Source organism: Bubalus bubalis, chromosome 14 (genome assembly GCF_019923935.1).
Source record: "Bubalus bubalis isolate 160015118507 breed Murrah chromosome 14, NDDB_SH_1, whole genome shotgun sequence".
Taxonomy (NCBI): Eukaryota; Metazoa; Chordata; class Mammalia; order Artiodactyla; family Bovidae; genus Bubalus; species Bubalus bubalis.
The window spans coordinates 65,318,829-65,341,575 of record NC_059170.1 but is presented as its reverse complement, the minus strand read 5'-3'; the positions used below and the strand labels follow the sequence as shown (position 1 = coordinate 65,341,575).

General features: G+C 44.6%; 1 protein-coding gene across 31 annotated transcripts in view; it reads left to right on the top strand.

Annotated features, from left to right (window-relative positions):
* The window catches only part of PARD3 (par-3 family cell polarity regulator), a 579,687-nt gene that overhangs the window by 72,197 nt on the left and 484,743 nt on the right, over positions 1-22,747 (top strand). For 28 of the 31 annotated variants that reach the window (XM_044928208.2, XM_044928201.2, XM_044928194.2 and 25 more), the window contains exon 2: positions 20,065-20,166. In XM_044928208.2, coding sequence (XP_044784143.2) covers positions 20,065-20,166 — 102 coding nt within the window. Of the gene's footprint in view, positions 1-5,092; positions 5,117-6,864; positions 8,171-8,929; positions 8,999-20,064; positions 20,167-22,747 lie in introns of those variants that run through there. The other 3 variants (XM_044928206.2, XM_025264667.3, XM_044928200.2) reach the window with 3 other exon arrangements.

The following is a 22,747-nucleotide window of genomic DNA, read 5'->3' as shown; positions in this document are numbered from 1 at the left end:
AGAGAAATTTATGCTTAGATAGTGCATCTAGCTGTTGCAGGGCTGAGAATAGGAGAACAGGCGATTTCTTTATAAACCAGGAGTGCACTTACCCAGGACAGCAGAGTCAGTCCACACCAAGGAAATCATTCTGGGTTGCACAGAACCTTTTTATTCAGTTATCTCCCTTATGGGGTGGGGGGAGTTCCCCGTGCTCATTCCTAGACTAGATGGTCGGGATTGGGGTGTTGGGTAGCTAATTAATAAAGCTCTGTGGGTGTTTTGGATAGTCAGGAATGAGAACTCCTGTGTACAACCTACTCCCTTTTGAAGTAGATTGGCCCTAGGTATTTGCGCCCTCAAAAGGGTAGGGTTTGCAGTGTACAATACCCATCCACAGTTGAGGAAGGAACCTTGGCTATAATAATAGCAACTAAACTTAGCAGTGACTCAATCCCATGAGCTATTTTAACTGCTTTAAAGGTTTAGACTCCTGTAATTGTTTTAACCATTATGTGTGTTGGGGACTCTCTGTTACTCTCATTTCTCAGCTGAGGAGAGTGCTGTGAGAAGAGGTTCAGTAGTTGGCTTAGTGAGTCCCAGAGCCTGGACGCTGACTCCTTCCTGGCTCTGTTGCTTGTTTGGAAGCAGCTAACCCTCCCTTCTAGTCTAGTCAAGTCAAGGCTATGGTTTTTCCAGTGGTCATGTATGGATGTGAGAGTTGGACTGTGAAGAAAGCTGAGCGCCGAAGAATTGATGCTTTTGAACTGTGGTGTTGGAGAAGACTCTTGAGAGTCCCTTGGACTGCAAGGGGATCCAACCAGTCCATTCTGAAGGAGATCAGTCCTGGGTGTTCTTTGGAAGGAATGATGCTAAAGCTGAAACTCCAGTCCTTTGGCCACCTCATGCGAAGAGTTGACTCATTGGAAAAGACTCTGATGCTGGGAGGGATTGGGGGCAAGAGGAGAAGGGGACGACAGAGGATGAGATGGCTGGATGGCATCACTGACTCGATGGACGTGAGTCTGAGTGAACTCCGGGAGTTGGCGATGGACAGGGAGGCCTGGCGTGCTGCGATTCATGGGGTCGCAAAGAGTCGGACACGACTGAGCGACTGAACTGAACTGAACCCTCCCTTCATATTGATGATCCACAGAAGCCCCTTAGCTCATGAGGCTGGTTCAAAGTGTTGGCGTTTCTCCTGCTTGTGCGCTTGCTCCACAGCATGTCTTAGACCATGGAGGCCAAAACTCTCTGTGGAGTGCACGAGTCTGGAAACGCCTGCCGCAGGGCGGGCTTACCCCGGAGCTGCTCTGCACCGCATGTGCACGTGTACATAGATATGAATATGCACATACTCACCGTAGCGTTTCCTGTGGCTTTCTGTGCTATGTGTACTGTAATTATAATTGTTATTTTTTAAACAAATATGTATTGATTTGGCTGTACCCGGTCTTAGTTGTGGCACACGAGATCTTTTTTTAGTTGCAGCATGTGGGATCTAGTTCCCTGGACAGAAATCAAACCTGGGCCCCCTGCATTGGGAACCTGGAGTCTTAGCCACTGGACCACCAGGGAAGTCCCAGTAATCAAGTTATTTAAATAGTTTATTGAGATTAGGAACAGAGAGGTTTATTACATATAATTTAATTTTTTACAAGCAACTTTAGAAAAGTACTAATAAATTTAGAAACATTTTACTAACAAATATAGAAATGTATGAGCTTTTTTTTTAAAAAAAAATGTAGGGAACTGAAGGGAAATAAAGAGATTTTTCTCTACCATCATGAGACAGTAGATGGTCGTACAAGTCTTTCAACGTGGACATGATTTGGAAGGACATTTTAATTGCATGGAGAAAGCCATAGACCACAATGCAGCTTCCGGATACACTGCTCTGGGTTTCCCCCACTCTTAAAAAGTGTTTTATATAGAAAAATGTTTTAAACAGTATAGTATTTATCTCATAGCATCCTCAACTTGCCTGTTTATTTTCTCATGAACACGAGTTTATTCTAATTTCTTATTAAATTGCTCCCATGCTAAATATGAAGTATCAGTTAAGAATGCATTTTGCCTTGATTGGGGTGAAGAACTGTTTCCCTCCACATGGAAAGGAACCTCTGCTCGCAGAGTGCACTCTGCTGGTGGCTCTGTGTTTCAGTAGTAGTCACAAAGCCAGCATCCTCTAAGTAATGGAATGTGGGCTTGAGAGCCAAAGGCACTTTAGCACCCACTCCCAGCAGCAGCAGCCCTCTGCGCTGGGGCCTACAGTATAAGGCAGCCCCCGAGGAGGGACGAAGCAGCCCCTTCCTGGTCCTGCCTCCCCATACCCATCCTGCCTCCACATCCCGGTTCTTCTTCCCCATCCCTGTCCTGCCTCCCCATCCCAGTCCTGTATCCTCATCCCGGTCTTGCCTCCCCATCCCCGTCCTGCCTCCCCATCCCAGTCCTGTATCCCCATCCCCGTCCTGCCTCCCCATCCCCATCCTGTATCCCTGTGGAGTTGCCAAGCCCAGGGCAGCGGGCGCTTTCAGTGCCTCTGCTGCATCATTGTGGTCAATACTTGAGTGTATTTTAAAACACAATGTACCAGGATAATGCAAAATTTATGAGGTAATTGGGTTTTCCCTGCCACCTGCAAAGCATCGAACTAGTGAAAGTGAGAAGTTTCAGAGTTTTCTTGACATAATAAAGTCAAGATTAATTACTCTGATCTGATTGATACTTAATACATTTTGTTTTTCAAGAGATTGCTAGAATTACTCAGTGATCTGAGCTGAAAGAATTTGAAAGAGGATCTCTGACAGAGAAAATCTGGGGAGTTAGTAAGGCACTGTGTTTGTTTAAGGGGGAAAAAACTCCAGAAAGTCACAATAGGCATGATGACTTTGCTGCTGCTGTTGTGTGTGTGTTTCAGCTGTCACTGACTACTTTTCCTCTTATGGTTTTATTGAGAACATGTGAATCAAGGGCAGCCTCTACCCTTCAAGTCAATATATGTATTTGGCAAACAAGACCAGTGAACTAAGAACACCCTGCTCTTGGCTGTGCTTTGTAAAGATGATTCTATTTTGGAAGGGGGTTTTAAACAAGCTCTGCGATATGCCAGATGCAGAAGCAAACAATTTGAAGTTAAAAGTTTTTGAGATGGAGGCCTTGAGCATGTGTCCTGACATGAGGAGGAAGTGTGAGTGGCCCTGCCCACACTGGGATGGAGCAGCCAGGTCTTTCCCTCTGTCCCTGTCAGTCAAGATGCCTCCATGGATGCTTCTTGTGATTGTGGTTGGCAGGGCCCCCTTCCACTGAACCAATTTATTCTTACAACATGCAGTTGATAAACTATAACTTGTTTTCTCTGTAGGTGACTTCTGGAAGTGCAAGGGTGAAAGAAAGGGTGGCGGTGGGTGAAATCTTACTTATTACTATTTAGAAAATAACAAAGCCAGTGTTATAGCTTCAGATCAGATCAGATCAGATCAGTCGCTCAGTCATGTCTGACTCTTTGCAGCCCCATGAATCGCAGCACGCCAGGCCTCCCTGTCCATCACCAACTCCCGGAGTTCACTGAGACTCTCTATATGATTGCAGTTTAATATATGCTTCATTAAAGGTATTGGTATAACCCCAGTACACATTTTTTTTTTCATCTAACGTAGATTGAAAGTTATACTTAATGCTTTGTTTGTATCTTCCATCAGTTACTGAATCCACCTACTAGTTAGATCTCTCACATTCTTCTTCAGTCTTGTCCTGATGGTGAAAGCGTGGCTTCGTACAGCTCCAGGAGATGATGCTCCAGCAGCCTCTGTGGTTAGAGCAGTGGAACCTCAGTGCCTTTCTGGCCTGTTGACCTTGTGGGGATTGAGTTCCCTGGTCACTTGCTCATCCCTTGTGCACACTGGACACTCCCAGGGAGAGGGATCCCCCTCCCCCCACCTCTCAGCCCCAATCCTGCCCCACCTCATCCAACTCAGCATGCTCACCCTGTCTTTGGAGGAAAAGGGTCAGTTCTTCCGTGTCCTCCTGCTTGCTGTCTTGCTAAATCCAGGTGCCAGTCAAACATCCTTGCAGCATTAGCCTCCATCACTTTCCTTCTTTTCACATGGTTTAATTTACACTGTATTCTTTCCACAGTTGTTTGACTGTTTTCAAAGACAGCATGGAGATACAGGATAGAAAGAAACCTAATTTGAAGGTTAGATTGTTATTTTTAGAATGCGGTCTCCTCGGCCCTGGAATTGATTTCACTTGGTTGTCACTGGTCTTTGTGAAGAGTGGACCTGGCTTAGGATTTATATGTAACCTAGTCAAGTTTGCTTCAATATCGTATTACTTTGCATAAGCTTTGTCAAGGGGGCTTGAATATTTGCTGTAGATTCAGAATTAATGCATCGCCCTTCTCAAGGTACTTCCATTGCCCTTCTGCTGTGATGGGGCTCAAAACTGTGTCAAGTGCCCTCAAATCAGTCTGAAAAATTCTTTCTTAGTTCATAACATTGTGACTTCTCGTTAAATGACAGTGACAGTCCTTACAGGCAAATTATCTTATTTAAATTACGATGGATTTTGCTTTCCTAAATAACTGGGCACATTTTTAGGACTCTAGTGGCATTTATATGTGTATATATAGGTATTATTTTAGGTGCGTTGAGAAGAATTCTTGACAAGGTACAAAATGGCATCAATCCAAGGCACTTTTTTTCCCCAAAAAGTAAGGGGAAAAAAAGAAAAACGAGTGTCAGTAGTCTACGTTTGGTTTATATTTACCCATGGGAGCAATTGTTTCCCACATATCTTGCATCATAAACTGAGATTTTGGTGCTAGTACCCTGGTGTGGGGTTCCATCCAGAATGGAGGCAGGTTTTTGCAGGAATGTCATGTGACTGTGAGATGGGCCCCAGAGAGGCTTTGTGTCAAAACAAACACTCACCTGGTCCAAATGGACTTTGCCTCTTGTTTGTCAGAGATTTTTAGTTAAGAATGGGCTCTGGCGTTCAGATGCTTGGATATGTTGATGTTATTCTGCTTCAGTCTCCTGTGTGCTAGTCCAGGCTCTGCTGTGATGTGAACAGAGCCCTGTCATGGTGGTGGGAGGTGGTCAGAGGGCTGGGCTGGACACGCCTGATGCCGCCGGTATGTGGGGCTGGTGACTGAAAGGTGGGGGTGCTTCTCTGGCTCACACAGCACATGTCAGACGGGTTTTCTGTTTTCCTTGTGGAGTTTTGTTGACCTGCTTTTCACTTTAGTCTTTTGATAAACAGGAAGTGCTGCTGCAGGGCTGAGAGGGGGTGTCTGAAGGACTTTTACTGTTAAGCCCATATAGGATTTCATTTTAAAAAGAGGAGAGATGAGGGGTTGGAGAATGTAAGATTACCCAAGATAATCCCACAATCCTTACAGTTTTGGAATTTTAACCAGTGTGATTTGGGGTCTTTCAAAATGCTTGTTGGATCTCGAACTGGGTTCACATGTGCAGCTTCTGTGGGTGACAGCTTGCTTAAATAGTTGTTTAGAGCAAACACGAAGCTGGAGATGATGTTTGGGTTGGGGGCTTGAGTGTCAGTGATTCCCACTCAGGTTTAGAGAGCCTCTTCTGCAGCCTGGCCCCCAGAGTTCTGTGTGTGCGGCTCAGCTCCCCGCATCCCGGGCCTGTGAAGAGAGGAGTTGAGTACAAGACAGGTGCTGAGGGGGTGTGTGTGTGTCGTGTCTGGGCTTTACTCCCTACTGTCCAATCATGTCATGCACATCTTGGCCTCCTCGCCTTTGTCTGAAGATGTCCCCCACTTGAGGGGACATAATTCCTTTGTGAAGTGTTCTTTGTCTCTGCTATTTGTTTTTGTAATTCTTGTACCACTTGATTGGCATTTAATTTTGATACCTAGGAATTGTTAGTGAACTTTCCACACACCTGTGGTTTGCCTCCCAAAGTTGATTTGACGTCATGGAGGGCAGAGGCCTCCATAGACCTGGCTGGACCCCTTTATCCTAAAACACAAGCTGGACTTTGAGACTGAGTGTTAAGGTTTTCATTGGCTGGTGGCGTGTCACATGCCATCCTGTTACCTGCGGCTGTTAAACTGGGTAATAAGAGCACAGTGTTTTCAGTCATTAGGAGCCGTTGAATGGATGTTCTTCCATATCCTCGACTGTTCCTGCTGGCAGGAGTCTTCCAGAAACTTGGATGGGCCCATGGCCTTGCTTCTTGCTTCCTACTCTGGATGGTGCAGAGCATGGTTCTGCTGCCATCAGGAGGCTCCCTGTGTTTGGAAAGGTGGATGGATCGATAGCTCAGAAGTCTACTACTGCCCAGACATATGTCTGTAAACATGTGCTCAGCAGAGGATGTTGTAGGTAGGGGAGGTTAGGTAGTTTTAATTTTGTATGATGAGTTGCTTTCAAGATCAGATTATGGTGGTTGTGAAAATGCTTATCTTCCTTCCACTTTGAAAAGGAGAGCTATTTGGAGTGTGTTCAATTTTTGTGTCTGCTTGAGCAACGTGTGACCCTCAGTGACAACTTACCTCCTTCATTGCTACACACACGGCCTCGAGTGTCTGCAGACAGGAAATGACTGTGCATCATTGGGCCACTGAGTCCATGGGGTCTTTTCACTGCCTTTTCGTTGTTGCTCTTGGTAGACAGGCTACATGCCCACTGGGTGCCTGTGTCATTAAAGCTCTGCCTTTGTGCCCGGTCCACTGTATCTGTGCATCTTCAGTGCTTCACAAACCAGCTTTGCTTCTGTTTTGCTGTCTTCCCACCCTGTCTGATAAGTTTATAGTGACACATTGTATTGTTGTTTGAGGTAGTCCATTTCATGCTTTAATTACTAGTTGTATAATTAGGTTTTGCCTGAGTTCCCAAACAGCTAATTTGTTTCTTTGCTTCCATGCAGGATTTTTATCGGAGACTTCAGGTATGATGCAGAATATGTTGGGCCTGTGCCTGCTATATTTCCTGTTTTAGTGCTTCGATTGCACTGGTTAGCATTTTGTTTTGTTTCTTTGGGAACACTGTGCACCATATTTTCTTAGAAGTAATACATTGAAGGCACAGTTAACTAAGTTTCAAATACCTCATAAAGGAAAACTTTACAAGGACAGCAAACTAACCGTGTATCTAAGGGATTAAGAAATGATATGGTGTTAACCTCTATAATCTGCTCACATACTTCATAAGGTATCTTGAAGCCCTTTCAAATTCCCCCATTTCAAATGACTTTGAAATTGACCAGATGAAGCCAGATAAGTTTGTGAGTCACACTAGGGATTTTCAAGGAAAAATTTTAAGTGCCAACACACTTGGAAACAGATGAGTTAGTAAAGGAATACAAATTGACCTTTGGTATGGAATCACCAGTGACACCGATGAGTTTCGGGGTGTGGGGCCGTGTTTGCGCGACTTGGGACTAGGGACCATTTGCTGCTGTAGCCCTGTGTCTGTTCAGTGCCTGCCACTGAATAGATGCTCCATGAGTGCGTGAATCAGGCCCTGAGGCTTGGTTAGGGTGATACTGTAAAACATGCACATCTTCACGACATTGTCGTGAGTGCCGTGGAGAGACAGGGCAGGAGACAAAATGAGATGGGAGACTGATGCCGTGCCGAGGTAGATGTTAGCAGGAATTGACATTTGGGTGAGCTTTCCACGGGCTTTTCAGGAGGGTACCAAGGAGCTACAGCCAGCCTGCGTGACGAGCAGACCCCGAGCATTTACTGGCCTGGGTCTCGGGGTTTGTGGTGGCTGTCTTTGTCTGTCCGTCACTCTCTTCTCTGCTGAAAACCATCCTAAAAGCTGATGCGTGTTCCTCGCCTGCAAATACGTCCATGGTGATGAGACTCTGAGAGGACTCTGGTCTCTGGCACATCTTTTGAAGATACCATCATAGCTCCCGCCCTGGACCCATGCTGGGAGTGTCCTGGGAGGAGGAGGGTGCTCCACCTCTGGCCTCAGCGGCCCCAGGAAACACTGGGACAGGCCCCTCCCCCTCCCGAGTGCCTGCAGTTGGAGCTGCGTTCTGAGCACCAGCACCTGCTGTCCCTCACCTGGGGCCACCCTGTGATGTGGTCGTGCTGTGGCCTTCCTCGCCGGACCCTGCGCAGCGAGGGCTATGCTGCATTTGAGTGTAGGGGCCACAGAGTGCAGCTGGATGGCTGTGTGCCCAGGCTTCTAAAAAGGAGACCCCAGGTAGGTGCAAGTTATCTATCAAAACCCACCATTTCCTCACAGTCTCCTCTCTTAGTTCACAAGTCATTCTTCTGATTCAGTCCGGTTGGGTACTGCCAGATGTAAGGAATTGTGGATTTTTAAGCAACTTGAGATAACATCTTTGAAGAAAAACTGGGAGGTGGTTTTTGGATTAAGTCATAGGATGGGGGAGTGGAGAGCTGCTTTGGGGTCAAATTTGGTTGGTTTGTTTTAGAATTCTGCACTATTAGAATTTATCATGTTTCAGGGAGGCTTTCTTTCCGTCGGAGAAATTCCTTTTGGTCTGAGTCAGCCTCTCTTGTTGGCTGGTTGGAGAGTAAATAGGAGAGGGGAGATTTTTCTTTTGTGAAGCTGGGTGAGAACCTTGAGGATCTCTTAGTTTGGTTATTTCTTTATAAATAGTAGAAAAACATTCAGCATCTTAGTTCACTTGAGAAGATCTCAGTTGTTGCCTGATCTGCACAGGTGCTGTGGTTTGCTGATGCCCCAGGGTGGGTCTCTGCCCTGAGGGGTCTGAGGCCTGGTTTTAATGGTTGTATGTGTGTGCTAATTCGCTTCAGTTGTGTCCGACTCTTCGCAACCTTATGGACTGTAGCCTGTTAGGCTCCTCTGTCCAAAGGATTCTCCCGGCAAGAATACTGGAGTGGGTTGCTCTGTCCTCCTGCAGGGGATCTTCCCGACCCAGGGGTCTCTTGTGTCTCTTGCGTTGGCAGGCAGATTCTTTATCACTAGTGCCACCTGGGAAGCGCTTTAATGGTTCTGGGTTTTTTGCTTTTTTTCCTGCAGCTTGGAATCCAGCACTTCCAGGTGCATGGCTGGAATGACATACTTCTTAAATCAATATGTCTTTATAGGTGACACTGGGAGTAAAACATTACTTCCTTAAACTGAAGTTAGTCAAGTCTATATACACGTAGACTTGGGTTATATATTTTTCATTATTATTATTTTTTTCCATTCTAAGTGAAAAAGAAAAAGAAGGAAAGAAAGAAAAGAAAGGACTCTATCCTGATCAGATTTTCCCTTCCTCATGTGTCCTCCTGACAAATCTGTTTGGTCCTCGTGCAAGAAGCGGTGCGTCCAAAAGTGCACAGCAGTCACTCAGAAGCCAGAGTGACATCTGAGCTGAAACGCCCTTTCCTCTTCCATGATCTCAGACAGGTTGGGTTTCCTGCTCCCCTGGCCTCACACCTGCTCATGGAGCCGGAAGCATTTACCGAGAATGAATGTCCTGAAAACCATTGCTGTGCATGAGTGGCCCCATGGCTGGCCCCTCGTGGAGTCAGGGGAGGGTTAGGGAGGCCCAGTGCAGGCGCCCACCTTCAGCTCTCTGTTGGTCCCCAGGCCTGGAAGGAGACTCTTGGAGTTGGGGAGAACACTCCTGTAGATCCATGTTGGTTTTTGGGTCTCAGCCTCATTTACTGTCTCACACCCTCTCCCGGTGCCTCTGGCCCATCAGGTGACAGACAGTACTGCCCACCCTCTGCCCTGGGCATCCTTACCCTCCCTGACGTAATCGGGGAGAACGTGGCTGGCCCCGGTAAGCTGTTGTCTGGCTCTCCTTTTCCTAGATTGTAAGCAGGTGTGTTGACTCCTTGGAAAAGACTCTGATGCTGGGAGGGATTGGGGGTGGGAGGACAAGGGACGATGGAGGATGAGATGGCTGGATGGCATCACCGATTCGACGGACATGGGTTTGAGTGAATTCCGGGAGATGGTGATGGACAGGGAGGCCTGGCATGCTGCGATTCATGGGGTCGCATAGAGTCGGACACGACTGAGTGACTGAACTGAACTGAAGCAGGTGTGACCAGCATAAACTCAACTTCTGCCCGGTCTTCCAGGCCAGCGGTGCTGGGGACGCAGCTCTGCGCATGAGCATGAAGGCATTTCTGCAGGAAATTGGGTTCCTTTACACTGGAAGGGTAGAGTACCTGGAAGGCTTCTTCCCCCACAGCTCAGGCCATCTGGAGTGTCAGCCAGGATAGTCACACTGAGGTTCTTGAGCGAGCTCTGAAGTCAGAGGATACAGGATGAAGGGAGCGTTGATCCCAGCAAGGTACCCGTGTCCATGGGGTTTCTTTTGGTGGTTAGGGAAGCATAAGCCTCTTTGTTGATTCTAGTTTTCTGAAAAAGTCTTGTTGAAATTTCTTTTTTGTCCAATTGGGTTATTTATTATGCATATTTTATACATTATTTGTGCAACAGCGTGGTGTTTTGTTCATTGTTTTGTGCTAAAGAGAAGAAGATGACCCTTGCATTTGGGGAACTTATCTAGAGATAAAAAATATCACCATGCATGTGCAAGGAAATAGGCGATTATGTGACACATCTGTGGTCTAGATGAACACCTTGGGGTTGGAGGGCATTTCACAGGGGAGGTGGTTGTGATCTTGGTCGGGAGGAACAGACAGCCTGGGTCACTGGAATCGTGGGGTGAATGCTCTCAGCTGTGTGGAGGGGAAGGAACCAGTGTTTCCTGAGCACCTGCTGTCTCGGGCTTGGCTCTGGGTGCCTGGGGTAGGATCCACAGAGAGCCCGGAAAAGCAGGCTTGGAGAGTGTTGAGTGCTTGGCCGAGGACGTTGGGTTTTAGTGTTTAGGATGTAGTGAGTCACTGGAAGTGACTCATCACAGGGCAGGGACACGATGAAATAGGTGTTTTGTGGAGATGAATGTAGTCTCAGGATGTGGAGAGAATTAAGAGAGGAGCCTGGAAGTAGTGAGATGAGTTAGCAGGTGATTCCACTGCTGAGAACAAGAGAGGAAGGAAGGGGAAATGAAGGGATGTGTTCACTTGTTACTTAAGGTGATAAAATTATACATATATGTTTCTTATGGAAAATCAGAAGGGTGGCCAGTTGTGTTTAGCAGTTCTTTCCCGTTATCTATGGCTGCTGATTCTACTTCAGACTAAAGATGAGATGCTACCTTTCATGGTGTTCTGTGCACAGCATTTAAATTGCTGTACAGTGTTTCATGGATTATATGTCCTCAATTTCTAATTGTTGGGTGTGTAGCTGGTTTCCTATTTTGTACTACTGTTTATTATAACATCTGATTTTCTATATACGTCTTGACCATGTAGACAAACATTTTAAATTCCTGGGTCATGTACTGATCACTTCCAGGAAATTTTCCATTTATCAATTTTGTCACGATATGACAGATTCTTCAATTGTCCCAGCTTTTTATTTAAGTAAAATTTCTCTCCAGATGCAGGATCTACTCCAGTATCATACATTGCATCTAGATACTAGATAATGTGCATTTCAAAAAAAAAGAAATCAGTGCAGTTGTGTTATTAAGGTCTCATATTCTGGACTTGTCTGGTTGTTTCCTTGTGGTGTCATTTGACTTGATTTTCTGTCCCCTGTATTTTCTGTGGGGAGGTGAGGTTTATGGCTTGATTAGGTTAAGTCAGAGGAGGATGATACTGCCAGTAGGAATGAAGACAAAATGTTGATTTTAGGGGCAAGATAAGGGATAAAAGCTTCATAAATTAGAATTAAAATAGGACTTGATAAAAATATTGTTTAGTTATCAGTTATTCCCAAATGGACATCCTTTTATTCATTGCATTAAAATTTCCTGGCAAGCAATCAAAACAAGCTCCCTGGGGAACTCAGACAGCTCCCAAAGTCACGTGCAGTGAGAGAGGTTGATGTTTGAGTGTCGGGAGAGCTTTGAGATGAAATGATTCTGAGAAAGAGTTTGTATCTGACACTGGCTGTGAATACATAACCATCTATGTGATCTGTATGTATTCATGATGATGTTTTTTTTTAAGATGTAGTAAGAAACATCTGTTTAAGAAATGTTCATGGGACTTCCCTTGCGGTCCAGTGGTTAGGACAGCGCGCTTCCACTGCAGGGGACACGGGTTTGACACCTGGTCAGGGGACTAAGATCCTGCATGCCACATGGCGTGGGAAAGAAAAGAGGTGTTCATGGGGGCATTAGCCCATGAATTTATGAGCTAAAACATAATAATAATAGTACCTAGAAGAAATACAAAGCATTTCAGCCTTGAGAAGTTGTGATTCAGTAGAGCTGAGATTTGGAACTTCTGACTAGTAGTCAGGTGATGCTGATCTGGGGTGGAACCCTACTTAGAGAACTACTGCTTCAACTAGGGTGAGGCTCAGACTGTGATATAATACTTAGGAGAGTGGCTTTTCAACCTTGGTTTTTTTAAACAATCAAAACTTTTTTATTAAAATAAATATTTTACGGACCTACTCACTATGCAAAACATTAAAAAATGATGCTATTGGGAAGAGATTGGGAGGAGGGGCTGTAGGAAGACAAACAACTGTGATGCTGCTGTTGGGAACCGCCCGTCTGGGTCTTAGAAAGGGCCAGGAACCATCGGCAGACCTGCGGCTGTCTTGGCTGACAGCGTTTATTAGTTGTGACTTCTTGGCAGCAGTTTATGCTCTCTGAGTCTTAAGTTTTCTCATCTGAAAATAGGGGTTATAAACCCTCCCATCACATTAGATAGTGCGCACAAATGTAATGCAAATCTCACTCGGGGTTACTACATTCTCATTCTTGCCTTGGCTCTGTCCCAAGCCAACTCTGTGATCTCTGTTAGGTGATTTCTGTGGAGTGGAGCAGGAATTGGGGAGCATCCATGACTTGGGTGATGTCTTTGCTGTTATGAAAGTAATGTCACAGGTACAGACGTCGATCATGGGCTGATTTCCCATATTACTGGGCTAATGTGCGACTGTAGAGGGATTACGTGCTGATTCTAATAAAGCAGAATGCCAGGCAGTTATTTCCTTGAGGTTGGAATTCACCTTTGGTTTCAGGCTGCCTTTTTCTTTTTTGATTGACATATTAAATGAAGCCATCCACCCTTCAAGGGAGGCAGCAGGTTTGTGGTTTGCTCTGCTGTGTTGTGGTGAGGTGGTGTCATGAGTGTTGGGTGTGGTTTGGGGTGGAAAAGGGGGGCAGCAGAGATCGATCAGTTAATCTATAGATTTCTATTGAAAATATCTTTTAAAATCTCAGAAAATTCCAAAAGCATAACTTGAGTTTGCCATCCACACAGATGACTGCACAGTTCTTGCATTGTTTTAGGTAGTATACATCATCTACGTATACAGGAGGAGGTGGTAGGTGATATACAAATACTACATCATTTTGTACCAGGGATTGAACATCTGTGGATTTTGATGTCCCCATAAGTCTTGGAACCCCATACTGAGGGGGAACTATATCATGTCTATCTCGAACTACCAATGTTCATTAAAAAAAAAAAAAAAAGAACTTTACAACATACTTAAAGTTTCTTGCTTTTGCTTCAAGTAGATTGGAAGGATACTTACCAAGATAATCTAGCAAGAGGCATCAATCCTACTGACTTTTTATTGCTCTTCTACTGCCTTTAAAGAGAATATGCTATTTGTGATGTCATTACCAGTGACTTCATTTGTCTCTGCAACATAACTTTCCTTGGCTCATAGGATGGACACATGCAACCTTGAAGCCCTGTGCCACCATGCCCATTATTTTAAGGATGTTTTCCAACAATGTCTTTTGGTTTCTGAACATTATAGATGTGCAGAGTCAAGTGGTTCTACCAGGATTCTTAAGAAAAAGAGCGGCATCTCCTAGAGAGGTTGTCTTTTCCAACTTTGAGCCTGGTCCGTTCCACATTCTCCTCTGTATTTCTGTGTAAACAGTTATGTTACTTCTTCTTTTTGTCTGTCTTTTGACTCAGTGTGGAAGATTTAACCCTGTTTCACTGCCCTGTGTGTGCTTTGTCTCCCTCTCTTGCAACCACTTCTTGGATTTCGGTCTCTCTCTCTCTCTCTCTCACACACACACACACAAATGTGATTGATGTCACATTATTTTCTTTTAAAACTGCTCAGAGCTGAACCATGTAAGATACCTTTATTACTTATTCTTTGACAACTTGTGTGTTTTCTCTGGAGTGAACAATTCCGCCCCCTACCCCCCTTTGGTTGGTCTTCTGTGAACTTGCAGCTAATTCCACCCCAGCTTGGGCAGCTGTTAAGTAGCGTCTCATTGCGTTGAGTTGCATGGGGTCCTCTCCCGGCCTTGTCTGACGACAGCTTCCACCATGACCTGCCCTTCCCACCTCTGGTAAGCACCCTGTGCATTCTCTCATGGGCCTGTCCCCGGCTTCACGTGCCATGATGTCCTCATTCATGGTTAGGTCTCTGTCGGCACACATCTTCTAGGACCCACCTGAGAAAGAGAGAGGGTAACTTTCTGGTGACACTTCATTTCTGAAAATGTTTTCTCCCAGCGCCCATGCTTTTCTGATAGTTGGTTGGTGAGGTCTAGAATTCTATGTTGTAGAACATTTCTCTTGCGAGTTTTGAAGTCACTGTGCTGTTATACAGGTTTTGGTGTTGCTCTTAAAAAGGTCCAACCCATTCTGATTTCTGATTCCTTTTGCCTTTGTTGTGGTGACTTGTATTTTACTTTGTGGAAGTTCCTTCCTTTCTTCATTGCTTCATTCTATGCCTCCCTCTTCTGGGATCTGATTCTTCTAAAACCTCACCACCAACCTTTCCCAAATCTTCTCACTGAACGTAATCTTTTTCTCTTCAGAACTCACAAAGCGTTTTTTAAACTTACTTATTTTTAAGTGGAGGAAAATTGCTTCACAGTATTGCGAAGCCTCTGCCATACATCAGCATGAGTCACCTGTAGGTATACATGTTTCCTTTCCTTCTTTAACCTTCACAAATCATTTTTATGTTTCATTTTCTTATGACCCATGGTCTGTCTGTTTCTAAACTGTTTGTTTTTTTTTTCTTAGCTGATAAATTTTAATTTCTCACGGTAGGTCATGATTGTCAATGTTTATACTCAATTTTTTTTTTGGATCAATTTGAATTTTCTAGTCATACATTTACAAATCTGTTCTCCTTTGAAGATTTCACAGGATATAGACCATTACTACCCACCATGATTGAGGCAAGAGTAGGGTACTGTTTCTATTTGCAGATGCTTTCCTTGAAGCTCACATGGGCATAAAATATGTAGCCCTTGTGTGTCACCACTTGAAAAAGCTCATTACCTTGTTGTACAGTGTGGTGTCTTGAGAGTCTCTTGGACTGCAAGGAGATCCAACCAGTCCATCCTAAAGGAAATCAGTCCTGAATATTCATTGGAAGGACTGATGCTGAAGCTGAAACTCCAACACTTTGGCCACCTGATGCGAAGAACTGACTCATTTGAAAAGACTCTGATGCTGGGAAAGATTGAAGGCAGGAGGAGAAGAGGACGACAGAGGATGAGATGGTTGGGTGGCATCAGCGACTCGATGGACATGAGTTTGAGTAAGCTCCAGGAGTTGGTGATGGACAGGGAGGCCTGACATACTGTAGTCCATGGGGTCGCAAAGAGTTCGACAGGACTGAGCAACTGAACTGAACTGAACAGTGTGATGATGCTCTTTGTGGAGTGGTGAGAGATTTCTTGAAGTTTGGGTAGGGATCATTCTTTCATTATGACTTTCCCTCCTCTGTTTCTCTTCCTGTGTCCTGGGATAGAGTGACATCAGCATTCTTTGCAGTTTGCACCTTATCAAGTCTCTGCTTTCTTTCTAGCCAATCATAGAACTATCCCCTCCATCTTTTCCCCAGTCATCTTGGGCGAGAAGCAGTGATTTTGTGTGCTGGTTTGTCTCCTGGTTTCTTCTCTGGGCTCGGATCCATCATGGGGAGTGTTGCCTGGTGGGGACATTTGCTTCTTGCTAGTCCTCTATCCCGGAGAAGGCAATGGCACCCAACTCCAGCACTCTTGCCTGGAAAATCCCATGGACGGAGAGGCCTGGTGGGCTGCGGTCCATGGGGTCGTGAAGAGTCGGACACAACTGAGTGACTTCACTTTCACTTTTCACTTTCATGCATTGGAGGAGGAAATGGCAACCCACTCCAGTGTTCTTGCCTGGAGAATCCCAGGGATGGCGGGGCCTGGTGGGCTGCTGTCTATGGGGTCTCACAGAGTCAGACACGCCTGAAGTGACTTAGCAGCAGCAGCAGCAGCAGTCCTCTATCCAGCCACTTGTTGCGAACCTTGTCTCTAATTTCGGGATTTTTGTTCATCATAATGTAAACTTATTGTTACTGTTCAGATCTTTGGTTATTTATATGCATATACTGTAAGTGAAACCTTTTAAAAAAATTTAGTATGTGTCACATTTGTTTTTTAATCCAATGACAAGTCTATTGATTGTAGAATTAATGTTTTTGGCATTTTTAAAAGTGGCTTATCACTGCTTTCTGTTTAGTTGTATGTATAAGTCGCTATAGCCAGGACAGCAATGATTTCTGCTATTAATTATTTCAAACTTCTTAGTGAAAACTACCATGAGGTGGAATCAACGAGTATGTGCCAGCTTGTTTAGAAAACAAGTTTTTCTCCTGGGTACTTGACCGTTCCTTGAAAATACAGCCAGTCCTCTGGGTATTTAGAGAGAATTGTGTGGACGAAGGCTGTCAGTTAACATCTCCTGAGAGACAGCTCTTCCAAGGAGATGTATTTCTCAGTGGCGAAAAGCATCCTGGTTTTATACTCTTGTGGGAGGAGGTAATTTTCATGTGTGCTGCTCAGATCTGACTTTTTTTAGTGTCCTTTGCTCCATTAGGATTACTGATGATTCCCACTCTGTGTCTTCTCTCCAAGTGGTTGTTTCCATTCAGCACATGGTTCAGAGTGACATTTAGTAAGTACCAGCCTGATGAAAGCCTTGACATGTTGTCGTGGCTACTTGGCATAGCTGACCTCTGAATCAGGACTTCTCTGGAGGCAGGAATCAACAACTGAATCTCAGAATTGGACACACCCTGATCAGACAGTTGAAGGATGATAAGCCAAGTCTGGAGAATATTTCAAGGAAGAGGGAGTGACCAGCAGCGTCAGATTCTGCTGATAGACCAAGGAAGATGGGTCTTGAGAACTCGCTGGCAACATGGAGGCTGTTGGTGACCTCGATGGGCAGTTTTGGCACTTGTGGTGGGGAGGAAGCCTGACCGGAATGGGGCTATAGGAGAAGAAGAATCTGAGATGACAGATCTTTAAAAAATTTTGCTATCAAGAGGATCAAAGTGTGGTAGCTCAAGGACAAAAGTAGGGTCCATAGAAGATTTCATACAATTATTTTCGCATCTGCAAAAATACAGTATTAACAACTTTTGAAGACTCTGAGTTGACATCTGAGTGCTATTTTCCATGCTGTTATGGTTTTAAAAAATTAATTTTATTGAAGTATAGTTGATTTACACTGTTGTGTTAATTTCTACTGTATGATTCAGTCATACACATATATACATTCTTTTTTAAAAATACTTTTTTCCATTATGGTTTATCACAGGTACATTGAATATAGTTCCCTGTGCTATATAAGGGGACCTTGTTGTTTATCCATCCGATATATGCTAGTTTGCATCATACTGTTAACGGTTTTTAGGAACTTTAACAGTAAGGCTAGAGATAAACTTTTAACCTTTCTTGGGATGTTCCAGTCAGGAGAAGCTCTTGGGGAAGAGGATGGCTGAGGAGTCTTGAGGGATGGAAGTGATCAGCCTGGGGGGTAAGTGGGGCTCCAAACATTGGGCGCAGTGGGGAGGGGTGCATTTATACAGGACACAGTGCAGGCTGCGAGAGGGGAAGTGGTGTGAAGGAGGCGGGACAGTGGTAGGTTCTCCAGTATCAGTTTAAGAGATTGGGAAATCTTAAGCAGGGAATTTATTTCCAGGGAGTACCTCCAAATGTTATAGAAAAGCAGTAGATTACGATCTCATGTGGAAAGAGTGAGGAGGGTCAAAAGGCTTTAAGAACATGTTTTATAAGCTACATTTTAGAGGTCAGTCTGTTTCTGTGTTGGAGTAGGAAATGGCAACCCACTCCAGTATTCTTGCCTGGGAAATTCCATGGACAGAGGAGCCTGGTGGGCTCCATGGGGTTGCAAACGATTAGACTCAACTGAGCACGCACCCATGCTGCTTTTGTGTGCGTAAAAGTGTTTCAGAAATGAAAGTGGATATTCAAGCTGGTTAGGTCATCCTGCTTGGGGGAAGTGGAGGACAGGGTGGACCAGTGATAAATGGCTGGATTTGATGATGAAGGACCACCTTCTCTTTATTCAGCCCTCGGGTTATTCATTCTTCCCCATTTCTCTTGCAGAGTGAATGCCACTTGGGAAGGAAGAGGAGAAGTATAGTTTGTTTCAGGACTTTGTTCTTTAACAGCTCAACAAATATAGAAATGAAAAATTCTGGAGCCTGGCTGGACTAACAGCAGCGGGTTTCCTAAGAACTCTCTAGGTGATGTGATTAATATAACCAGGGAATTAGCCGAGTAAGGCCCATGTATGAAGGGGATGCCAAGAGAGGGGTGTGTGTGTGTGTGTGTGTGCGCGTGCACATGCGCGTGTGTGTCCCACAAGCTTACTGTCTGTGTTCTGGATTAACAGTTGATTTCAGTACTGAATCTCTCTTTTTAAATTTTTTGGCCGTGTGGCATCTTAGTTCCCCGGCTGAAAGTGCTGAGTCTTAACCTCTGCACCTCCAGGGAATTCCCTGAATTTCCTTTTAAAGAAGTCCAGATAAATGAGGGTGCATGCAGAGCAACTGTGGAGTGTTGGCATAGTGGTCATGTTTAATAACTTTGAGAACTGGAACCTGAACGGTTTTCTGTGCTGGTTAAAAAGTGACAGGGATTGATAATACATGTTCCATTTTAATGATTGCCTTGGAGGGCTTTGGAGTCCCTGGCTTCACCCTTGGAAGGTCTGAGTCAGTAGATATGGGGTAGAGTCCACAGTCTGTGTTTTTATTAATAACTGTCATTAATCTTGTGCCTCCTCCACCCCAGCCTTTCCTCTTAGAAAGAGCTGTACCTGACATCACTGTTCAAATTGGTAAAATAGAGTGTTAATGTGAATTGCACTTTTTATTAGTAATTCTGTGCTATGGATGATTCAGTAGCTAATGGCAAAGGTTATAGTTTAGTGTATTTTCATTTTTGAATATACAAATGAGAATGACTGTAGAAGTTGAAAAACAGCTATGTTTTTTCCTCACGTCGTTTTAGAACTTGGTTTGATGTTATATTCTGGGGTATATATTTTGTGTGTGTATGTGTGGGTGTGCATGTGTATATGTGTACATGCATAAGTGTGCACACACACCCAGGTAGAAGTGTGTAACACTTAAAATGAAGTCCTTTGTCTTCTTTCTTCCCCAGCCCCACCCCTCATGGATAAATATTAAAATGTTGGTGTGTATATCTGGGGACATTTATCTATGCACACATACTAGCGTATGTAATTTTGTCTTTATAAAACAGACTCAAGCACACATGCTGTTCTGAGCTGGCTTTGTTCACTTGTGGTCTTAACATTCTTCTGCGTCAGTATATTTTAGACCTGTTTGTAGTGATTACTTAGAGCCACCAAGGCAGGCAGCCTCCTTTTCTTCAGATAGGCTGCAACAAGAGTTTTTCAGACACACAGTATGTGTTGCTTGCTTATTAGAATGTCTCAATAGATTGGATTGGGGAGATTATTAAGCATTTCATATTAGGCCATGGGAAACTCAGCATACTTCAGAGGAATTACTATTTTGTGTGCTGTGAGTTGTGCTGGTTTCTGCAGCTCCTATCACAATAGTATATCAGTGTCTGAGCCAAAGGGGTGTACATGCATGAGTGACTCCATCATAAAAAAAAGCAAAATGGACTCAAACATAGGGAGCCACCTGAATTTTCAATCAAGTGCCGTATTGTTGATGAGGTCAATTCCTGTTCATGGCAGGAGTTTATCCCAGTTTAAATTGTTGCGTTCCTTTTTGGTGGTGCTAACTTGCCGTATACTCTCATACAGGATCCAAACTACTGGATACAAGTGCATCGACTGGAACACGGAGATGGAGGAATTCTGGATCTCGACGACATCCTCTGTGATGTGGCAGATGACAAAGACAGAGTGAGTTCAAGTCCAGGGAAGCGGCTCTGGTGCATTTTGTGAAGACTGGGGAGGGTGTGGGTGGAGGGGAGCACTTTGCTTCTGTTTCAGACACTATTTTAAAGAGCATTTGGGCCACTCATACTGGTTTGTTTGTTTTATCATAAGTATCATGAATCTTTGCTTTCTTGAACCCTGGGGACTCAATACTAGGTTTTGGAAATTTTAAAATTGCAGCATTTTAAATGGAAACATTTTAAGAAGTTTCCATGCCATTCCCCCATTATTTTCACCAAATGTAACATCTTTCTTGACAACTCAGGCCTGTCATTATGATCATCGTTTCTGTTTTGATCCTAGTGGCTGGCATTACCCTGGCTGCATTCCAGTGTCCTCCCAGTGAGCTTGGCTTCCAGTAAGCCGCCCTTTCCTCTGTAGCTCCTCTTTGGGTAATGTCATACTGCAACACCATCTTCACTGTTAGCGCTGAAGCCATGGCCTGGATCCGCCTCCTGTCTGTCCTCACTGAGGGAGGGGGCAGAGGAATGACTCAGGGTGTGTTGGGAGCGTGATGGGATGCGGGGCTGTGGCACAGGAATTCACAGATTCCACCCCTCTCAATCCTCCGCTGCCGCCTCCCGCTTTTTTTTTAGGCAGCTGGTTAATATGATTTTATTTCAGTATTTACTGGAGTTTTAAATATAATCACATAAAAACCAAACATTTCAAAAAGTGTGACGTATTAGAAAGTTAATGAGTGCCATTGATCTTTCCATGCTAACAATCTCTTTTGCTGAGATAAGCAATACCAATTCTGCAGCTGGCAATATGTATAATATGATACTCTACCAGAGTTTAAAAATAGGCTTGATCAAGAGATTGCATGTGATACAACTGAAGTAGTGCAAATTCTTGATTGGATGAGGTGCTGACTTGAGCAGGCTGTGGCCACGCCCCTCATGTCTGGCAGCGAGATGATGGGGAGGACTGGCCGCCACATCCTCACCTGTTCATCACGGCCTGTGATAGCTCAGGGTGGGCTCCGCAGTGATGTTACGTCATGGGATCAAGGAAGGTAACTCTCCCAGCGATCACTCCTGTTCCTCCCAGGTGATCATTCCAACCACCGGCCCCTTGCCTCCTGGGCTGTGGGCTGCTGCGTCTTCTTTACACCTGCATTCCCGACAGTTAGCATGGTACCTGGTTCAGAACCGGTTGATGTCTTATGTGTTTTCTTGAAATCTTAAGGAAAAGGAAAATTTCCAGGTACCAGATATTGTGTAACGTCAAGGATATTTGATTCACTAGCACCTGTCATAGTGGGGTTTGTCCCCTGCAGCTCCTGTGGGCTGGGAGCACCTTGTGTTGAAAATACAGAACTTTCTGCCCATATGTGATTTGCTGCTGTTTCTCCAGGTGTCCGTTCTTCTCATGAGGCTCCAGGAGCTAGAGGCTCTCAAATCCTTTTGCTGCAATCCACATGAAGAAGCCCCTCTCGAGACTCCAATTTTTTTTTTTTTGAGACTCCAATTTATAGTCATTTTATTGTGCAGCTCAGCTCCAGAGCTTAGACAACTACAGAGATTTATGAAGGATTTAAACAGGTGTCCTTTCCCAGTCATAATGCTGCAAAGAGATGAGCTAATGTTGTATTGATCTTTTAATATTTTTTCTTCTCCCTTCCTCTTCTTTCTTTTCTTTTCTCGGTTGTTTTTCTTCTGTAAGATAATATGGCTTCTTGTGCAGAAAGAGAAAAATACCGGCAAGGACATAGCTACCCGTGAGCCCAATGCTGCCTGAACCTCATTACTGATGCTGTTTGAGTGGGCTTTGCTTTTCCTGACACTCTTTTCCTTCAGACACACACATACTTTTTCTCTTAAATAGGAGGGAATGAGTAGCAGCCTGCCTTTTTGGAGTTGCTTATAAACATATTTCCATGTCCACTGATGGTGGCTTTGCTGACAGAACTGCACAGTGTTCTGTTTTAGGGAGTTGTGTGCTGGTTCGTTCTTCCTGGTTTGGGTTCTTGGATTTCTGTGGAGGAGGCCCTGTGGTCCGGGGTGTGTCCCTGCCCCCAGCGGCAGTGATGAGCATGCCTGTTTCTCCACCTGTTTCCTTTCAATTGAAGTATAGTTAATTTACAATTTTGTGTTAGTTTCAGGTGTACAGCAGAGTGATTCAGTTACACTTGTGCATATATTCTTTTCCATTATCAGTTATTACAGGATATTGCATACTGTTTCTTTTCTGTGTTGAGCACAGATGTAGGTTTCCCCCAAGTTGGTGCCTTTTCACTCTACATTTTGACTTTATGTCCAAGTAAAGAGAGGGAGTAAGAATTGGCTCTGAGATTGCCTCTGTGCTGTGTCTCGCCCTGGTGTGCTGTCGGGACCGCGGTTGCCACAGGAGCAGGATGATATAGCACCTGGCAGGTTCACGAAGCACCCCCATCAGCATTCACACTCCAGACACAGTTCACATTCTGAGTCGGTATTGAGACGTAGGTGTTCGGCTACTGCGTTATTGAGACTTATTTTATGGCCCAGTATATGGTCTTTTTGGTGGGTGTTTGGAGAGAGAGGAAGAGAGAGGGAGAGAT